A 19268-nucleotide genomic window follows, 5' to 3' on the forward strand; every position below is an offset into this window, starting at 1 on the left:
TCAGAGTTATATTTTGCGGATGTCAATGGGTTTTCAGGATGCATCAGTCTTCAAGGATAGCCTTTTCCAGTAAGAGGTTCCTTAGCCCCTGAAGGACACCCTAATCATATCTTGCTGACACACTGAAGTCATATCTTGACAATGTCGATGGATTTTCAGAATGTGCCAGTCCTCAAGGATGGTCTTTTCTCATAAGGGATTCCTTAGCAGGCAAGGCCGCCTCCCCAGCTATTAATTCTCTTCATTAGTCAGTGCTGTTCCCAGGTCATCCTGACCTTTTAGGAGGCACTTAGTATTTGTCCAGGCTTTTCCATAGCAACAGAAGTTTCCATTTTTAATTATGTGCCTACCTAAGTTCCCATTTTTCTTAACTATATGCCTACACCACCTCTTGGCCATCTCCCAGGCTCATAGCCTCTGGGCTCAGACAGGCAGGGGCCAGTGCCCAGACCCTGGCTGCACAGGTGGGCAGAGGGCCAGGCAGACAATTCCCCCCTACAATTTGGCCTAAGAATCCCATCCAGGACCCAGGATAGAGAATCAGTGGTGAGATAATGCAAATACACCTGTGCTAGAGGCAAGGAAGGAGTCAGCCCAAAGCTCCAGGTGCTGCCCAGCTCCCACAGAAAGCACCCAAGCACTTCCAGCATTCCCCACCGTGGGGACATGGAGGCATTTTGGCTGGCCTGGAGGTCTGTGGTGCAGGACATGGCCGGGAAATGGAATCACACAGGAAAAGCAGCAACACTGAGTCTCTTGTTTATTGCAGGGTGCTTTAGAGACACGGCCGTGGAGCTATGGGGCAGGTGGGCAAGGCCTAGCCATGTGTGCTACTCCTAGGGCTTCATCTGCTTGGCCTCCACATGCTTACTGAACATGACAATGTTTGCCATATTCAGTTGGCAGGCAAAAGGCTGTGGTTAAAAGCAGTTGACACCAATGGTCTCATTCAAGGATATTAGCTTTTGAAAGGCAGATCACGGAGAAGTCCCTGGCAAAGGGCCTTTCCAGCACTGTTGCCTTTCATTAAAGCAGTCAGCACATTCTCAAAGCCTCAGTTTATCCCCTGTTGGGCTTTATTCAACTTCTTTTCTTTTCTTTGAAATCGATCCCAAGGATGTTTGTTGTGAATTTGTATTAGGAGGCTATTTTGAAGGCTGCAGTTTACCATTCATGTATTATTAAGCAATGGCTAAATTAAGGACACGTGCATAACCTGGACTTGGCTCCTTCAGCCACTTTTGCTGCCAGACAGCCTTTTATGAATACCCCAAGCTAATTCTAAGATTGTGCAAACGGCTTCCTTGCGTTTTCTTCCGCCCGTGGTCCCCCACACATCAACAGGCAGAAAATGGAAACTAACTGGAGGATTCACAAGCATTTTCAACATAAAAACCACGTCTGAGCAACAGGGCTTGCCTGGGAACTCATTTGCCTGTTTGCCATGGTGAGGTGACCTCCTTGCCCATTTCTAAGCACACAACACCCCACTGGCTGATGCTTGCAGCAAATCAACCTACACGAGCCCCATCCTGTCAAGGTGAGCAGGAAAACCACTGGTACTGCTGTCCTGAAGCAATCCCAAACTGTTCAGTGAAGAGTGTTATAACGGCACCGCCTGGTAGAATACAGCTGAACCGTCTGTCTGCCACCAGCCACGCATGGGGTCGTGGGGGCACCTTAGGTGTGCTTCAAGAGGCGGTTCCTGAGGTACCACAGCCTGTCCCTGTCCCCCCCCCCCCCCCACCCCGCCCGCGATGGTACCGTCCCTCTGGCTCCTCTCCCCCCGTCCCGGAGAGCTTGGTCCGGCCCTGCGCACTTCCGGCTCGCGCCGGGCCTGCTTCCGGTGTCCGCCCTCCGGCCGCTCCCGCTGCCGTGATGCTGCTGCTGTGGCGGTCCCGCTGCCTCGGCCGGGTGGTGGGCCGCTCGCTGCGCGCCCTCCGGCAGGTACTGCCCGCCGCGGGGACCCGCATCGGCCGCGGGGAGGGGGGAACGAGAGAGGGCGGCGGTTGGGCGGGCGGGGACGGCGGCGCCAAGGACACCGGGACGCGTCCCCCACTCCCCCCCCCCCCCCCGCCCGCGGAGCACCGCCGCGCCGGGGACACGCACATACAGAGAGGGGCGGCCTGGGCCGGGCGGCGGGGCTGACCCCCGCGAGGGGCCGGGGTGAGCAGCAGTGCCCTTCCCGCGCTCGGCGCGCCAGAGCGTGTGCCGCTACCCCTGCCGCCCCGCCCGGGCAGGGCCCCGCCGCGGAGGGCGTCGGCTCGCCTGCGCACCCGGCAGAGCTGACTGGCGACGGAGCTGCCCAGAACCGCTGCTCTCGGGCTCCACCGTCACCGCCTGTCGCTGCTTGCTGATTTAATTCTGTGCTCGGTTTTCGAAGCAGGCGTTGAACCGATGCAGTGGCAGTAACCTGTGCTGGTGGAAGCTTGGGCTTGCAGAGTCTAACGGCCAGAGTCTGCTACTCACATCAGCACCGGCGCTCCTACCGTTTCCTGACTGTTGGTCACATCTTCCATCTAAATACTAAACATACATAGCTCTATGTAGATACGTGTGTAAACGCATGCATATGCGTACGTACATCCACCTACCTACAGGAGGAAGAATGTTACTTGTCCTCCAGCTGACCAGCTGAAGCCTTACAACATGAGATTTCATTTTGCCCATTGTGTAAATGTAGGTGAGCAAGTGTTGACAGCTAATTGTAATGTTGAACATTTAAATATGTTATGCTATTCATAGAACTGTTCTATGTTAAATGCTTGTCTCTGGGCTCCACAGACAGGTATGTCTTCATAAATGTGTGTATATAGACACATAAAACTGCACTATAAAGCCTTTATAATTATATAGTTATATTTTGTTATATATATAGATACAAATTGGTTATTGTGCAGTTTAAAACAAGCTTATTTGATAGGCATTTTAACAATATTTAACCTTTGTTATCGCTCAGTGGTTCTGTGTAATTATAAAGAATGGATGGGGTCCTAGAGCTAGCCTGATAAAGGATGGCTTGATCAGGAGCTGCACTCAGTGCTTGGAGAATCAAGTCATTCTTTTTATCTGAAGAAGAGTTTGTAAAAAACTTTTTCCTCCCTGCTTGATCCTCTCCACATGCTGGAGGAGTTCTAAGCCTCTTGTCTTAGTAACAGTATCCTTTACCACTCAGCATTGTTATCTCCATCCCATCTTAGCATCTGCCCTGCCAGGCTATATATAATTGCGTTAAAATCCATGGAAGATGTGCAGTTGGTTTGTGTGTGCAGCAGTGGTTTGTGCTCATCATTGTTGCTAAAAACAGGAGCTGCTTTGCTTTGAAGAAGCTTGGGCAGGAGAACCGATTGCTCCTTTGTCTGTCAACCAGAGCTGCTCAGCACTGGGCTTCTGGTAGAAATTAACTCCTGTTCTGTTAGTGTCCTTAGCTGAAGTGGTCCCTGTTCCCACTGTTGGAGAACAAATCTGTAGGTATACAGGCTGTTGCTTTAGCTGATGCATTACATAATTCATTTCCATGTCACCTTCCGGTAGTTCACTACACGTCTCCTTGAAAGGTATGGCCTGGGGCTCTGTGTGCCAGGGTCACTTTGACATCAGTTGTAAAAACAATTCTGAGAAGTCATGTGAAACATGGGAGAAAAGTTAATCACTTGGTACATGAGTCACTATCTAATTAGACCAAGACTTCTCCAAGTGAAGGCTGGCTCTTTAAAGCGACCCAAAGTGCAAATGTTAGCTAGAAAATCTAAATGTGTCCATTTTCACTGAAGAAGTGCCAAGATCAGGCAGAGGGTAGATTTAGCCAGGTGATAATCATGAACAGGTGCAATCACAGCAATCCCTTCACAGAAACAGGGAACAGGAAACAGTGCTGTCAGCCATCTCCCAGAGCTGCACTGTGCATCTTCAAGGTACCATAGTTAAGAGATGGACACACAGCAGTTCTGCAGAACAGAACACAGTGTCTTTTACTAGTGGCTTCCTCCACACGTTAGAGCTCTTGCCCTCATTTCTTAACCTAAAAGACAGCATAGAGTGATACCATTTTTTTTCCTTAGTTTTGCAGGACTTGTGGAACACAGACTTGGCATCTCTCATGGAACAGAGCTACAGATGTGTTTTCTCACAATAATTTATTTAGGGACAGGCCTTCTAAACTTTTTTAAACTTACACTGAACTGGTCCTGAGCAAATAAAATTGCCTATTTGTGCTTCAGTCTGAGGCTGATCCTGTTTATTAGTAAGTTATTGTCTGGGATGCTAGGAATACCTTTAACCGCTTTTTTATATAACACCCAGGAAAACATCCATGGGCATACAGGAGCTCAGGTTACTTGATATTTTATCTGTGATTGACTTCATATTGTCTGGGGCACTGTGGAAACTGGAAAGAATTTGATCAATACAGGTACTGACATATGTGCTGAACATTGTGGTGCTTTAGACACTTAGCCAAGCAGAGTTAAGTTGAAGTTTGTTTTACTGATCACAGCTCAGGGCTGGCTCTACACAAACCAGATCAGAGCTAGAAGGGGGCCAGTGCTTCACCAAGATTAAGTGTTCATGATGACTGTGCAGAGTCTGCGCAGTGTTCCCTGTTTTCCCTTCCCCAGCCAGACCTGGGGCAGGGGATGCAGTGGGCCCAGCCAGGTTTTCAGGACTGTGTCTCCAGGATTGTTGGTCCCTGCTGTGCTGGATCTCCTCAGTTCTGCCAGACCAAGGCTCCTGTAGCAGCAGGTCAGCCGAGTTGCCTGAGTCCGAAGCACAGCTGATCAGAACCTTGTTGAACTGCCCATCTGTCATCTAGTTGACTGTGCGTTAAAATTCCAGAAGCCAAATCCATCAGTAAGTTTGGATAATTAAACTGTGAAGGCCAGTTCCAGGCCTGCCAGTGATTTTGATGGTATGAAGTGTTCATTAAATGTATTTTTGCATTCTACATGCACTGTCTACAGCACTTAGTCCTGTAGACAGTGTGACCAGCTGAAGTATCTCTTTGATTCTTGATCTGTGTGTTGCCTTATCACACACACCTCCACAAATTATTTTGATACTCAAAGTCAGTTATATCCCATCCTGCTTGCTCTGATTAAGCTGAAATCAGGGCTTACATGCAAACTTCCCTCCAGACACTGAAGATGTGATTTTTTTACCTCTCACCTTAGCTGCTGAATAAGGGTGCTTTGACCTGTTGAGTAGCTGCTGTTCCAAGCTATTGTTCCAAACCATCAACTGCATTTTTGTCATGGTTACTGTGATGTTTTCCTGTAGCTTTTAAAGAGTTCTTAGATTCTCCAGATCTGCTAGTTTGATGCCAGAGAAATGCATGATAACAGTAGGGAAAGTAACTGGAATATCTTGAAATGTCTTTTGAGGAATGTTATGCTGAGCTAGGAGTGCAGTCAACGATGGCATGTGTATGAAATGAAACATTGCCAGAAGGTGGAATTCCTGGCTCACTGAAAGCAGTATAAATTTTGCCTTTGATGGCAGTCCTGGCCTTCTGGAGTTCAAAGGCTCCATAGCCTTAAAGCAAACAAACAAACAAGAACCAGATTCTGCATTCATGACTGCAGGAGCAAACATCATGGGATGTTTTGTCATCCTATCCAGTAGCTACCTTTGACCCTCTCATTCATAGCAAATTTTAGTGAATTGGTCTTTAGAAATCTGTTCCTTCTTTAAGAGGAAAATGTGTATGAGAAAGTCAAAACAGCTGGAGCCACAACTGAAAGCCAAGTGTATCGGGTTTAACATCACTCTGCAGGAAGGAATCCTGGAAGGGAGACAAAGCAAAGAGAAGGATGTAGATTCTCTCACCATCTCCCATTCTTGCGCGCTATGGTGTAGAAGCATGCCTGCAGTCTGGAGTATGGGAATGATGGGACCTGTCTCTCATCTGGGTCTTGTGGGAAAGCCAAAGTTGTTCTAGGGTGGGTCTGTCTTTTTTACAATACTGATAGTTCCTCTTCTCTCTGACAGGGGAGCTGCACTCTGGCAAGATGCTCTCTGTCTGGTGAGTCTTAAGCTTTTATTTCATTTCAAACTGCCTAGACAAACCAGAGCTGATGATGGAAATGGGTAATAGGTTTGATTGTCAATCATGTAATGAAAAAGCAGTTGGTGAAATGAGATGTGTTTCCATGTGAGTGCCTCCCTTGCTGAATATACATGCTGCCTGATCCATTTGACTCTGGTGATGACTTCACAGCAGCAGCACAGTGTGTTTCAAGCATTGCAGTGCTTGAAACATATACTGTTGCAGAGCCTAGCTCTCAAATAAACTCCTTTGAAAATGATGGGTGAATGTGAAGTAACATGTCACATCTAGCACGCCTGTGAACTCCTCTTCAGTGCTTAAACTGGATTTTCCCAGAGCTCTGCTTTTTTTTTTGACTAGCTGTACTGTGTTTATAGAACATGACATCACTCACTTCTGATTGCACTTTGAGAAACCAGTTTCATCTGCTTACCTTTTCTGGTTTCTAGAGCTCCAATATCAGCTCTTTAGGAGGGGATGGTGTCAAAATTGTGTAGCTTTTTTAAGAAAATCAAGTGGGGAAATGGTTCTTCCTTCTGGCGTGTGATTGGAATAACTGCGTTCCCCACTTGCTGTGCTGACTCACTTTAAGATCAGTCTGGAAAACTGCTCAGTGCCCTGAAAGAGATAAAGGACAGGAGATCAGTTTGTAATTAAAATTGCAGTGTCAGGGCATGTGAGCAGTGTGGGAAAGGGCAGTGCGGTGCGTGAAACCAAGAAGCTATGCGTGCAAGTACCTGCTCTGGGTTTTGGAAAAGGAAGTTCTTGAGACAGGGGTGGGCAGAGAATAGGGATGATGGTGGTCTGCCCTAAACCCTATATTAAGTTCTTTTTTGACTCCTTACTTCTGTCCATACAACTGTGAGGCTTCCTGGGGTGCCTCATAGGTGACTGATGCTTTGTTCCTATTAGGAGCCCCTTTGTATTAGGATAACTCGGCAGCAACTGAGGTTTTAGCAGTCCTTTGTAGCTGTTTCCTGGGTTGATTTGACTGGAGCAGCTGCTGCTTTGTTTGCCCTTTCCAAAGTTATCTTTATTAGCTTTGAGATCAAGATATAACTGTTTTTCCCATCTCTGTAAATCTAGATGAAGGCAAGACTACTGTTCCTGACAAGCTCTGGGCAGGTTTGAAGGCACTGAGGTGGCTATATGGCCCACGTAGTCACAAGCTTCTTTCAGGGTGGACAGTGATGTCCTCTGCACTCTTGTACCTGACAAGAACACTCACAGGCTGGATAACATTCCTGTGGGGTAACACCATTTTCATTCACAGGTGTGGCTGGGAGCCAGGGACTGGCTTACACAAACAGCAGGAAGCTTGTGTAAGTATCTCCAGGAAAGCTGTGATGGGGAGAGGCTGGGACTGCTCTAGCCCTGGTAAGATCAGGGGCTGGGAGGCAGAATATGGTTGGCTTTCCTAAAATCCCTATGCACATTATAGGAGCTTGGAGTTAGCCCTAAGAAAGTTTAGGGTTTTCAGGTCAGGATCTGTGGTATGCTTAAAGAAAATAAGCTTTGTTTGGAACCAGATACTGATGCTAGGAAGGGACAGGAATGAGGAGATTCGTGATAAATGGATCTTTACACTTTGATTATCTGACTAGAAGTTTTGTTTGCTCTATGGTAGCCTCCTGGTAGGATTTCTGTCAGGAGAAGTGGGGTGGTCCAAGGAGCTGTTGTTCATATGGCACGGTTTGCATTGCTGAGGTGGTCTTGTAAAAATGTATTTGGAGAAATAACTTTGAAGCATATCCATAAAAGCTTACAAAGCTGATCTGTTTGCACCAAGTACCCTATGTTAGAGGAAATGCTGAATCACATTTGCTTCACGTTTCTAAACAAGGTGTCAGTAGGTATTAAAAACGTCCTTTGAAACGCTTGGGATTGCCATCTTCCTGTGAAGGGACATGATGGAAAGAAATAGGTGTCTCTGATGTGTTACCATTGGCAATGTGTGGTGCTTTCTCTTTCTTTGGAGCAATCTAGCAAGTTCTGTAGAGATGACAGTCTTGATGTGGAGGCAAAAAACGGTTATTGTGCTAGTCTTGGGCATAGGGCAGGCTGGCTGGGTCAGTGTTTAAACCACAGGGGTTCTTAGGGGTTCTCTCCCCTAAATTCTAATTCCATGAATGTCAGTTCTGACAGAGTTTCAGAGAGCACTAGTTATGGTAAGCTGTAATGTTTCGTAGTGGGATTGTTGCACCTTGAACAGTAAGTAGGAGTCCTTTGGAACAAATAGATCAGAACTGCTGAGCAGCCTTTCAGATCAGTTAAGCAAATGTAAATTCTGAGCTTGAGCTTGTTGCCTGCAGCCTGCAAAGAAGCATGCTTCTGTGTTCACATCTCTCTCTTTTTCTGCAGAGTAAATAGCTCCAGTGTCTTCACTGTCCGTTACTTCAGAACCACTGCAGTACATAGTAAGTACAGAGTCAGGAGTCAGTGGGATATCTCTTGTGCTACCTGTTGCTGTCCTGGCAACAGCTGAAGCTCTTCTGTCCTAGGCCCACTGCTCTCCCACCTTGATGGTTGGCTGAGGGTTTACGTTCCAGGGCCCTAAAGACTTTTTGTCTGGTGTTCCTGTCACAGTGTGCCTTTCAGTTAGATGGGGGTTTATTCTCTTGTGTTTAAATGTTACTCATTATTGAAGCAAGAAGAAGGTCTGTTGACCTACCCCCTCTGCTAGAGTCCTGATGACAAGAGTGAAGCAATGGCATAAGTTTTGAGCTCTGAGTGCGTTCAAGTCTGTCTCTTTCTCTCGCAGGGGATGACGTGGTTACAGTGAACACACCAGCCTTTGCAGAGTCAGTCACAGAAGGAGATGTCAGGTGGGAGAAAGGTAAGCAGCTGCCTCTGAAATTCTCAGCACTGGTGCTGCTGCACTAGACAGATTGGGTTCACTGGCTGACAGCCTGCTTTTTGCCTTTCAGTCTGTGACAAAAGGGGCAGTTAATTGCAGCTCTCCTAAGGAGTAAAGATTGAAGTTACTATCTCAGTACTTCTCTGTCATGGGTGATGTCTCAACTGGAATTGGACTGACTATGCAGTATATTGATTGTTTGATCTGGACTTTTCTTTACAAGTCACAAAGAACTGGAGTGAGAAAAGTCTGGTTTAGTGGGGGAGGTAGCTGCGAGTTAAGAGCATGGCCAGAGCATGACTCCCTCCTCACAGTGGTCTTCATATCTGTCATTCAGCTGTTGGAGACACAGTGGCAGAAGATGAAGTGGTATGTGAAATTGAAACAGACAAGGTAAGAGTTTCCATAAAATCGCAGAATGGTTTGGGTTGGAAAGACACTTAAAGATCATCTAGTTCTACCCCCCTGCCATGGGCAGGGACACCTTCCACTAGACCAGGTTGCTCAAAGCCGCAACTTTTGGACCAAACCTTTTTCTAGTTTCATAATAGGTACTCTGTATGGCTCCTCTAGTGCTAAGAGCTCCTAGAGCCTGCAAGCCCTGCCTGTGTCTCCTGCTCCCTTCATAGAGAAAAGCTTTTCTCATCTAGCATGAAAGCTGACTGTGTCTTAAGTGAGAATTCTTTGTCAGCTCTTCATTTCTCATATATTTGATTAAGCATCAGTGGTACTGATATTTGTTGGAGCTGCAGTTCCCCTGCTCCTTCCAATTTTGGTGCTCTAAGCTTTGAAACCTGTTTGTGTTTAAACAAAGGAGAAATCTGCAGAGCCATAGGATGTCTTCACATGACTGTAAATTTAGCCTTTAAATTTACTCACTCCTTAAAAGAATCTTAAGCTTTGATGTTCTTGCTGAAACTGCCTGCCAAGTTCTGCTTCCATTGCTGCTGTCAAGAAGATGCTGACAGCAGGTCAGTTCTTGATTGTATGCTGAAGCAGGAAGATCAGGCTGTACATTACACTGCCACCATCTCCTAAAACTTCTATGTATTGGCACAAAATTCTGGTGGAGGGTGTGAAAACTTGTGCAAATGGTGCAAGACAGAGCTGCTGTCTTTGCCACATAAAATGTGTAACTGCACATATTGTCATCTGCTCTTGGGCACTAGTTCTCCATCCAGTGGTTGGGGAAATTTCACTGGTTTTCCTTTTTGCAGACATCAGTGCAAGTTCCAGCTCCAGCAGCTGGTGTGATTGAAGCCCTTCTAGTACCTGATGGTGGCAAAGTGGAAGGGGGGACACCTCTGTTCAAACTCAGGAAAACTGGAGGTGAGTCATGCAAGTTATTGCACAGTTCTTCCTGTTTCCACCCATCTTTTTTCTTAAGATAGAAGCAAGGCATTGAAAGGGATCCTGAGAGACAGTAAATGTTTTCTCCATCTGCCTCTGCAGTTGGAAGAAAATACTTCTGTTGTCCAAGCGTAATTGTAGTCCCTCTGAGGGGGAACTTTCCTTTTGCTCCTTCTGTAGGAGACTGCAACTCTAAGCTAAAATTAGGTGAGAATTCTCCTGTATAACTCCCTTCTCCATCCTCTTCTCTTTAGCATCCAGTCTCCTGCACAGTGAGGAGATCTAGGGTGTCGAGTAAAACACGTTCACCATGGGATGCTCTTGTGGTGACCTCTGTCAATTCAATAGTGCTGAGAACTGTAAAGCACTCTGCCAGAAGGTTAACTTTTATCACGTTGGTTGGACTCAGGGACACCTGACAGTGGAAGTCATCATTGCCCTTACCATGGTTCCTTCTTGTTTTTCAGCTGCTCCTGCCAAGGCCAAACCAGCAGCAGCCCCTCCTCCTCCTGCAGCCCCTGAACCTGTAGCTACATCTGCTCCTCCTCCTGCTGCAGCACCAATTCCCACTACAATGCCACCAGTGCCGCCTACACCAGCTCAGCCCATCGACAGCAAACCAGGTGAGGCAGCAGCTGTTTTCTCCTATTTTCAAGCCTCTCTTCCTTAAGGAGCGTATGTAAGGTTAAAGACAGCAAATAGTCTGGCATTTATGGTGAAGCCCCGCCCTGCACTATTGTCCTGCATGCTCCATTTGCAGAGCTCAGCTATGCCTGAAGCCTGCCCAGCCCAGTTCAAGATTGCTTCCACACCGTGTTGCTTGAGCAAGGAGCTCAAACGGGCTTTTTACCTCAGGGCATTTTGTGATCAAGCCCTGACTTCCGTTTTTGACTGATGTGTTCTTTACCCTCAGTGTCCGCGGTGAAGCCGGCTGCAGCCCCTGCGGCAGTCCCTTCTGGGGAGGCAGCGCCCAGCAAAGGTGCCAGATCAGAGCATAGGGTAAGCTATGGGAATAGTGGCCTGGCCAGTGCTTCTGTTGCTGGGTGACAGTCTGTTCTGGCATAAGCCTTGAGCTGCCCCAGATGTGTCCATGTCTACCTGTTCACACCCAGCTCAGTGGGGCTGTGACAGGTGGGGAAGTTCTCTACGTGAGGGCACCACGTAGGGTGGAGGAAGAGGCAGGTCCAGTCTGACGCAGTCAAAAGTCTTGTCGTGAGCTCTGCTGATCAAGCACAGAAGGCTCTGTGTGATCTGGTTGGTCTGTCCACAAGCCCTCAGCAAAGGGCTGAGGCTGCTGCACCTGCCTTGTGCATGGTTAAGAGAACATGGTTGGGCAGCCCGCTTTCTTAGCGGCTTTGCTCTTCTAATGTTAACCTCGTGCTGGAAACCCATGAATGCTTGGAGGTCCTGAGGAGCATGTAGGTCAGAAGTAGTTACACTGTGATGCATTTCAGCACTGCTTTTCAAATGAACTGTAAGTTGAGCTGGGCAGCTCCATAGTGAAATCGACTCCTCAGCCTGTCATGCTCCTCATGGAGACCTGGAGTGAAAACCTTGGTCCTAGACATCTATTACTAGTCAACAAAATGGCAAGAACAAGAGTCTTTTGAGTTTCTTGTGCATTATCCCCCTTGGATGAGCTTGAGGCAGCTTCTGCTTATATCTTTTTAATTTTCAGGTGAAAATGAACAGGATGCGCCAGCGTATCGCTCAGCGGCTGAAGGAGGCTCAGAATACTTGTGCCATGCTGACCACTTTCAATGAGATTGATATGAGGTGAGGAGCAGACCTCTTTCCCTTTATGAGTAGAAATAGATGTAGGCAGTCATCTTTACCTAGCAGTCAAGACCTTGCTGATTCTCTTTGGAAAGACTAACAACCGGTCTTTTGGGACCTCTTTCTTAGGTGTGTACCACTGTCTGCACAACTTCATCAGGGCTATGCTGGGGTTGTGGTATGAGGAATGCATAACTTCCTAATGGCCTTTCATTCCTTGGGAGTCATCCACTGATTGTGAAGGGGCAGTCTGGTTCCTTATCTACGTGCTTCTTGGTTAAGAACTGGTGAATGTGGAGCAGAACAGCAGGAGTGACTGGTATCACTTGTGTAGTGGCTGTTAGAAGTCATCAAGATGTAGCATCTGCTTTCTGCCACCCCACCAGATTACTGCTTTTGGAGGTGGGCATATTTAGGTTCCAATAAAGTGATTCCCCAGGTCTCATCAGCCTTTTGGGTGAGCATTACATAGGTCTGAGGCCTTTGCTGTCAGACGGTGCAGGTTTCCAGAGGCAGGCTAGCATCCTTCCACATCCCCTCTGGGCAGGTGGGGGGTCTCCTGACTCAAGTGCTTGCATGGACTGAATGCACTAATGGATTTGGAGGGTGGGCAGCTTATGTTACAGTGCATTAAGGGGAAATTGTGCCCAAATCAAATTGCCTTGTGAAATCCTATTCTGCTCCTTAAGACAAAACATGTAAATATTTGTGTCTCAGAACAATAAGGTTGGCAAAATAGTCTTGATTGGAGGGGAAGTGCTGCAGCTTTATCTCCTCTCAGAGGCTCATTGAGGTGTCACTTTACGCTGGCCTCGGGCTCTCATTGCATCTGGTAATCTGGTTTGGATTGATTGCTGTGAGGCTGACTCGTGAGGACCTGTGCTGGGGCCTTCTGCTTCCCTTGGGGGTCAGTGTCTGAAAGAAGGAAGCCATAATGAGCCAGTTTTGTAGCAAACCTCATCCCCATTGCTGCAGTCCTTGTGTCTTGGGAGGCACTAATGTCTTTGGGTGGTAATCCTAGCCCTAAACAAGGTTAGGTGCAGGAAAACAAACACTCTAGACCATGAAGAACCCTGCCCCTAGCTGAAATTGTCTCTTCAAAGACTTGAGGTCTCTAGAGGGGGGAGGGACCATGCAATTCCAAAGCATCTGGCACTAGCCCGGAATAGACAGAGGTTGTAGCCATAGATTGGTTGACTTTCTGTAAATGGCCTCAGTTCTCATAAATAAAACAGTGGGGAACCACAGTTAGTCTGGTTAAGGGCTGTGAGTTGGCTGGCACCCACTGCCGTAGCAGCTGGAAAGATTCTTTCATGTTCACTCAACTCCCAAAGCCAGAGAGTTGGGTATGGAGGCATCATTGTTCTGGCTGGTGCTGGACTTGAATGATGACTGAAGTCCTTTCACTCAGTCACCGTGTGTGTCTTCTCTGCTCTTGGCATTTCCTGGTTTTTCACCCTTCTGGGGCTGGCACAGCCACAGCTGCAGTTGCTGTCTGTGGTGCCACACTATCAGCACTGGTGTCTCCAGAGAATCGGTGGCAATATCAGGCCTAAGCAGGAAATAGGCCATGTCTCATCTTGCTTTTGTGCTCAGGAATGTGGGCCATGCAGGCTAACCCTGTCCTGTTGAGTTTGTGGTCCAGGTCCAGTTCCTGTTAGATCCTTTGGCAGGGGCTTTAGAGCCACCTTCAGCCCACTTCAGCTATGATACTTGAAGGATATTTCTGCAGACTGAGGTTTGCTGGTTGGTGGAGGTTTGCAGTCCTTGGGGATGGCACTGAAAATCTTACTACAGAGCAAGGGAACAGTGTTTTCTTGGACTCCCTGCTATCCAGCGTTACCATGTGTTTTACAGCAACATCCGGGAGATGAGAGCTATACACAGGGATCCCTTCCTGAAAAAGCACAACCTGAAGCTAGGTTTCATGTCAGCTTTTGTGAAAGCTGCAGCTTTTGCTCTGCAGGACCAGCCCATTGTGAATGCAGGTGAGTTGCCTATCTCACCAGTGAACATGGCAGAGTGGGGGAAAGCAGGTAACCAAGTCCATGGTGAAGCCAGTAGTTTGGACAAGCAAGTCAGATAGACAGGAAAAAGGAGGACAGTCTTACTTGCTGCAGCTGATGTTGCTAAAGCCATTTATGTAGGGGGAACACAGCTTGCCAAGAGGGGCTCTATTAGATAGGGATTGCCTGGAGTCAGGCTGGGGCTGTGCATGTGCAGCCTGCAGAAGGCAGAGCCAGCAGACTCTGTTGGTTGGTGCAGAGGTACCTGCTGCAGGTGCAGTGCAGTTCCTGGGAGGTGTCGAGGGACTTCCTCAACACAGAAGAGAATAATCAAGGGGATGTCTGAGGGTGCAGAGCACTGGAACAGACTGCCAAATAGGGTTGTGGAGTCTCCCTGCCTGGAGACATTCAAAACCCACATGGATGCATTCCTGTGTAACCTGCTGTAGGTGACCCTGCCTTGGACAGGGGTGTTGAACAAGGTGACCTTCAAAGGTCCCTTCCAAACCTGGCAATTCTTGGATTCTGTGACTGTGTTTCCTTTCTGCCTGTCCTGATGTTTCTCCCACAGGCAGTGAGGGCTCATGCTTCTCTGGAGATACGTTTCGCTAGAGCTAAACGTAACTAGAGCTAGAGATGAGTTATGGTTTCATGGCTGCTTCTGGCCTGTTGAGCCCTTGATCTTGTGTACTGCATGTGTGACACATCTTTTTTTCTTCTTCTAGTGATTGATGACACAACCAAAGAGATTGTGTACAGGGACTATGTGGACATCAGTGTTGCTGTAGCAACTCCCCGGGTAGGTACCTTGGCTGCTTTGGCTGTGCTTCCTGCAGCCTCAGGTCTAGGTTGGTCATGTAGTTTGAGCCAATTCAGTTTGAGCTCTGCTGCAGCAGAAATTTACTGATGAGGCAGGCTGATTTTCTAAATGATGCATCTGAGACATTGTGGACTGCTGAGATGGGTTTTGGGAGAAGATGGAGGACCAAGAATACTCTTCCACTGTAGTAGGAGATATAGTAACAAGGTCAATAAAGATCTCAGTGGCTTATGAGTAGGGCCAAGTTAGGGAAACTGTTTTTTTTTCATGGACTAATGAGGATGTGAAATAGACAGTAAAAGCTTTGCATGTCCTGTCCAAAGGCTAATGCTGCTGTGCTGTTCCCCCTTTTCTGTAAATGAAGTTGCTGATTCAGAGATGTTCCTGTCCAGGTAGAGTATGGGATGGAGATGCAGGTACTGAATTAATTAGTTCTTTTGTGAGGCTTTGGCCAGGTTTGGCCCGGACTGAAACTGTCACTGCTCCTGAAGTCTAGAGAAGTACCAGCATAAAGGGATTCCACTCTTCTCACAGAGAAAGAGGTGGCAGCTGAATTCTGCCCAGAGCCTCACCTGCGTTTGTGGACATGGAGCTGGATCCAGACAGACCTGATTGATTTTACGGGACAGGCTTACAAGGCAAAGATGAAGTCTCATTTATGGAGTCAGCCCTTGGTGTGTGTCATGCCCAGTTTCCCAGCCAGCTGCCAGGGTGCAAGGCAGCTCTGCCAACTACCTGCTGTGTGCTGAGGAGGAGGCAGGAATGCTGCTGGACTGAGGCCAGTTGTCTGTGTGGCACCACAGTGAATTAGCTGATTATGCACTTTGCTTCTCTGTAGGGTCTTGTGGTCCCTGTTGTTAGGAATGTAGAAAACATGAACTATGCTGACATTGAGCGTGCCATCTACGAGCTGGGGGAGAAGGTAAGGAAAGTTGGAGCTTTTTCTGAAAATGGTGGAGAGGAGTGGGAAGAATTGAGGGTGCTGGATAGGCATGAATTGATTCGCTCCCTCTGTTGTCGTCATCTCTGACCTCTGACACACTGACTTGTGCTGTGGGGAGTGATCCAGTTACATCTGTAGCTGTGCCCGTGCCTCACAGGACAGGCCTATTTACTTGTTGCCCTTCCAGAAGACCGCAAACTATGCATTAGTGTCTTCATATCTGTCTTTAGAGGCCGTGGCTGAACTGCCCTGGGGTAGAAGTCTCTGTGTCTGTCTCCTGCAAAAGCAGGAGTTGGAAGGAGAGAATCTTTCCCCAAAGCCAGTAAATATTCAGACCTAACAACAGGATACATTTTCAAGTAATTGGTTCTAGTTTTCATCTGAACAGATCAATAAGTGAAGCTCTTGCCATCAGCATTTATTCCTGGAGAGAGTGAATGTCCAAACGCTCATGCTTTGCCTTCTGTGATTTGTGTGGCTTTCTAAGACCTTACTTTTTCTTCTAGGCACGGAAGAACGAACTGGCCATTGAAGACATGGATGGTGGCACTTTCACAATCAGCAACGGAGGGGTTTTTGGGTCACTCTTTGGGACACCTATCATTAACCCACCCCAGTCTGCCATATTAGGCATGCATGCCATCTTTGACAGGCCTGTGGCTGTGGGAGGCAAGGTAGGTGGAACTGCACATGAGGCGTCAGTGAACAGAGAAGGCTCAGTGGTATAAGGACTGTAGCCCGCATGCTTTTTCTAGGGGGTTGTTGTCAACTTCTGAAAGCCTGTACTGTGAACGAGGAGCAGAGACTAATGGATGTAGGGCAGCTTTGCTGGCACAAGTACTTGCCTGAGGTGTGCAGGGTGTGCTTATCCTGTCTGTGATGTGGAGAACTGGATAATCTGCTTAGGTGCGAGGAGGATGCTGTAGCCTTTGTGACAGAGAACAGCTCCAGAAAGGGACCTAGTCTTGTATGCTGTGGACCCAGGCTGGGTGATGGTCAGTGCCTGGGTGAGTGGATAGGTAATCCTGCCAAGCAGGATACCTCCAAGAGGGTCTGAGATCTGGATTCAGGGTAGGAAAAAGCCTGTGGAGGGCATCGTGTCTGCGGTAGGGCTGAGCTCACTGATGTCTAATTCCTCCCTTTCAGATCGAGGTGCGGCCCATGATGTACGTGGCGCTGACGTATGATCACCGGCTCATTGATGGCAGAGAGGCAGTGACTTTCCTGCGCAAGATCAAGGCAGCGGTGGAGGATCCCCGCGTGCTGCTGCTCGACCTGTAGAGCAGCCTCACCCCCACGCAACTCACCCAGGGCAGGGCCGCAGCACCAGCAGGGCCAATGCAGGGCATTCAGGAACTGGCAGGGGTCATTCCAGTCTCCCTCCCTCCGCTGTGATTGGAGCTGTCCCAGAGGGAATTGTGGGGATAGCTCCTACCTCCTTTCCTATTTTGTTTAGCAAAGGTTCATTTTCTCATGAGGGTTGCTATGCAGTGGGCCGACCGCTGTTTGGCACTGCCTTTCCAGAGCTGTCTGTATGGCTTCCTCTCCCTCACAGCACCAAACTCTCACCTCTGGCTTGTCCTGTACCACTGGAAACTGCTCGCTGCTGCTGTGCTAGGGTACCCTTCCCTGCCACCCCAACGTGGGTTCAGCTGTATTTCCTAGCACTGAGGTTCCTGGGGGGGAGAGGAGAGGAAAGGCTGATCTTATGTCCCTGTTTTGCTTTAAAATATTTCACACTCATGGGTCTTGCAAGGGCAGTCTGGGGACCGGCAGGCTGCTGCTTGCAGCAGAGAGTTTGATCAGAGCTGGGCTTGAGGTAGGTGTCTTGCCTCTGGCAGTGCCCTCTGCAGACAGGCACGCAGTGGTGGCAGCTCCCCTGTTTTCCCTTGGAGATTGATTGTCTCTCTCCAGCCCAGTCACTGTGGCATGAATGTTCATGTCCAGGTGGGCAGAGCCCATGACCTCTGTGGAGGTAGCACTGTTCCCTGTGGGGGGACAACACTTTCACCATTACATGCCTGACACGGGGGTAAGAACCAGCCCCCAGCAGCTGTCCTTGAATCACAGCGCACTGATGGTGGATTCGACTGCTGGCTTCCTGTGTGCAAGGGCTTGGCCTGCTACCAGCACAGAAAGCGCTGGGGAGGGCTTGGGCTTTAACTGTAATGTATATCCCAGCCCGAGGATGCTGGTTTGGGGGGAGGGGGGCAGTCCTTAATCTGATAGCGCACACATGTATGGGGGATTGAGGGAGTTGCTAGTGCCTGCAGAGTCTATTACCCTCTACACAAAACTTGTAACTAAAATATTTAACACAGCGGATTTTAAATGAAATAAAACTGGGCAATGACTGCGAGGTGGGGTGTGTTTGGAGGGGGGTGGTGTGAGCAGCAGCTCCTGGGTGAGGGGCACCAGCTGCATCCCTAGTGTGATGTAAGAAGCCTGTTACCTGGTGGTGTGAGAAAAGAGAAAATTGGGGCTGGGCCCATCACTAGTAGTACTAAATTGAGGCTTCTCTGGCTGTGAACTCTACTGTCCTCAAACCCTCTTTGGCACAGAATTGGCTCTTCCCAGCATAGATGAGGTTTTCAGGGCTGGAAATCAACCTTTTCTTGGTCTAGCAACAGAACTGTTACAGATGGTTAGGAAATCCCAGTGTTTGCTAAATAGCATGGTGGCCAAGAGGGAGACCTGGGATAGGCTCTTTAAAGTGCAGGTATGGAGCCAGTTTTTTTCCCTGCTACAACAGGAGACTTGTAAATCATGCAAATGGTGAAAAAGGCTGTTTGGGTTGCAGAGGGAGGAAGGAGGGAATATCTAAGAACTGTAAAGCAAAAGCTGTCTGTGGTGCTGAGAGTGTTTCCCCAAGGAGCTGTCCCTGTTGGAACAGTATGAAATTGTTCCTGGTTCATAGCAGGATTTTTCCAGCTCTGACATGAACTTTGAAGGGTGGTTTGCCCTTTCCAGCTACGAGTGAAGAAAGCAGCCCCTTGTAACAGAAAATGATTGCACTCACAGCTGGCAAGCTGGCCAAAGGGAGAGTAGTGCCTAGGACTGGTTCCTGCATCTTCCTGGCAGCTATGGACGAAACTGTGTGTGGAGCCAGCTTTCCTCCAATTGTCCCTGGTTGAAGTAGGTTGGGAGGAGAGGAAAAACCCCTCTGCTGAAAAGGAAGGACAAAGACTCTAGATGCTCTTGCATGAATGAATGGAGTGAAAGAGAATGTTCTGATTAAGAACGCTATTAACACCCAGCCCTCCATGCCGGTTTAGGGTACAGAGGGCCCATTTTGACTGCATATGAGCCTGGGGAAGGGCAATGCCTCTATTCTGTCTGGAGCTGCACTAAATGAGGTCTTTACCCGGAGAGTGAATGTACAGTCAAGCTCTTAAAATGATGCAGCCTAACAAACAGCTTTATTTACTCTGCAGTGCTGGGGCTTGCTTGCTGTAGGAGGGTCATGCAGCTGC

At 48.3% G+C, this 19268-nt stretch overlaps 1 protein-coding gene across 2 annotated transcripts; it reads left to right on the top strand.

The window, feature by feature from the left end:
- Nucleotides 1–1816: 1816 nt before the first annotated feature.
- DLST (dihydrolipoamide S-succinyltransferase) lies at nucleotides 1817–19158 on the top strand. 2 transcript variants are annotated; one of them, XM_061463604.1, is made up of 15 exons: nucleotides 1817–1947; nucleotides 5986–6019; nucleotides 7317–7365; nucleotides 8405–8460; nucleotides 8805–8879; nucleotides 9238–9293; nucleotides 10118–10229; nucleotides 10718–10873; nucleotides 11164–11249; nucleotides 11929–12026; nucleotides 13884–14014; nucleotides 14758–14831; nucleotides 15691–15774; nucleotides 16302–16469; nucleotides 16942–19158. In XM_061463604.1, exons 1-15 carry the CDS (start codon nucleotides 1879–1881, stop codon nucleotides 17074–17076), a joined length of 1383 nt encoding a protein of 460 aa, XP_061319588.1. In that variant the 5' UTR covers nucleotides 1817–1878; the 3' UTR covers nucleotides 17077–19158. The 2 variants fall into 2 exon arrangements, with proteins under 2 accessions (XP_061319588.1, XP_061319589.1); XM_061463605.1 differs by lacking the exon at nucleotides 1817–1947 and adding an exon at nucleotides 2301–2679.
- Nucleotides 19159–19268: the final 110 nt, after the last annotated feature.

Source organism: Pezoporus flaviventris, unplaced genomic scaffold, assembly GCF_033815535.1.
Source record: "Pezoporus flaviventris isolate CSIRO_AGI_PZ_B2104156 unplaced genomic scaffold, CSIRO_AGI_Pfla_v1 ptg000036l, whole genome shotgun sequence".
Classification (NCBI taxonomy): domain Eukaryota; kingdom Metazoa; phylum Chordata; class Aves; order Psittaciformes; family Psittacidae; genus Pezoporus; species Pezoporus flaviventris.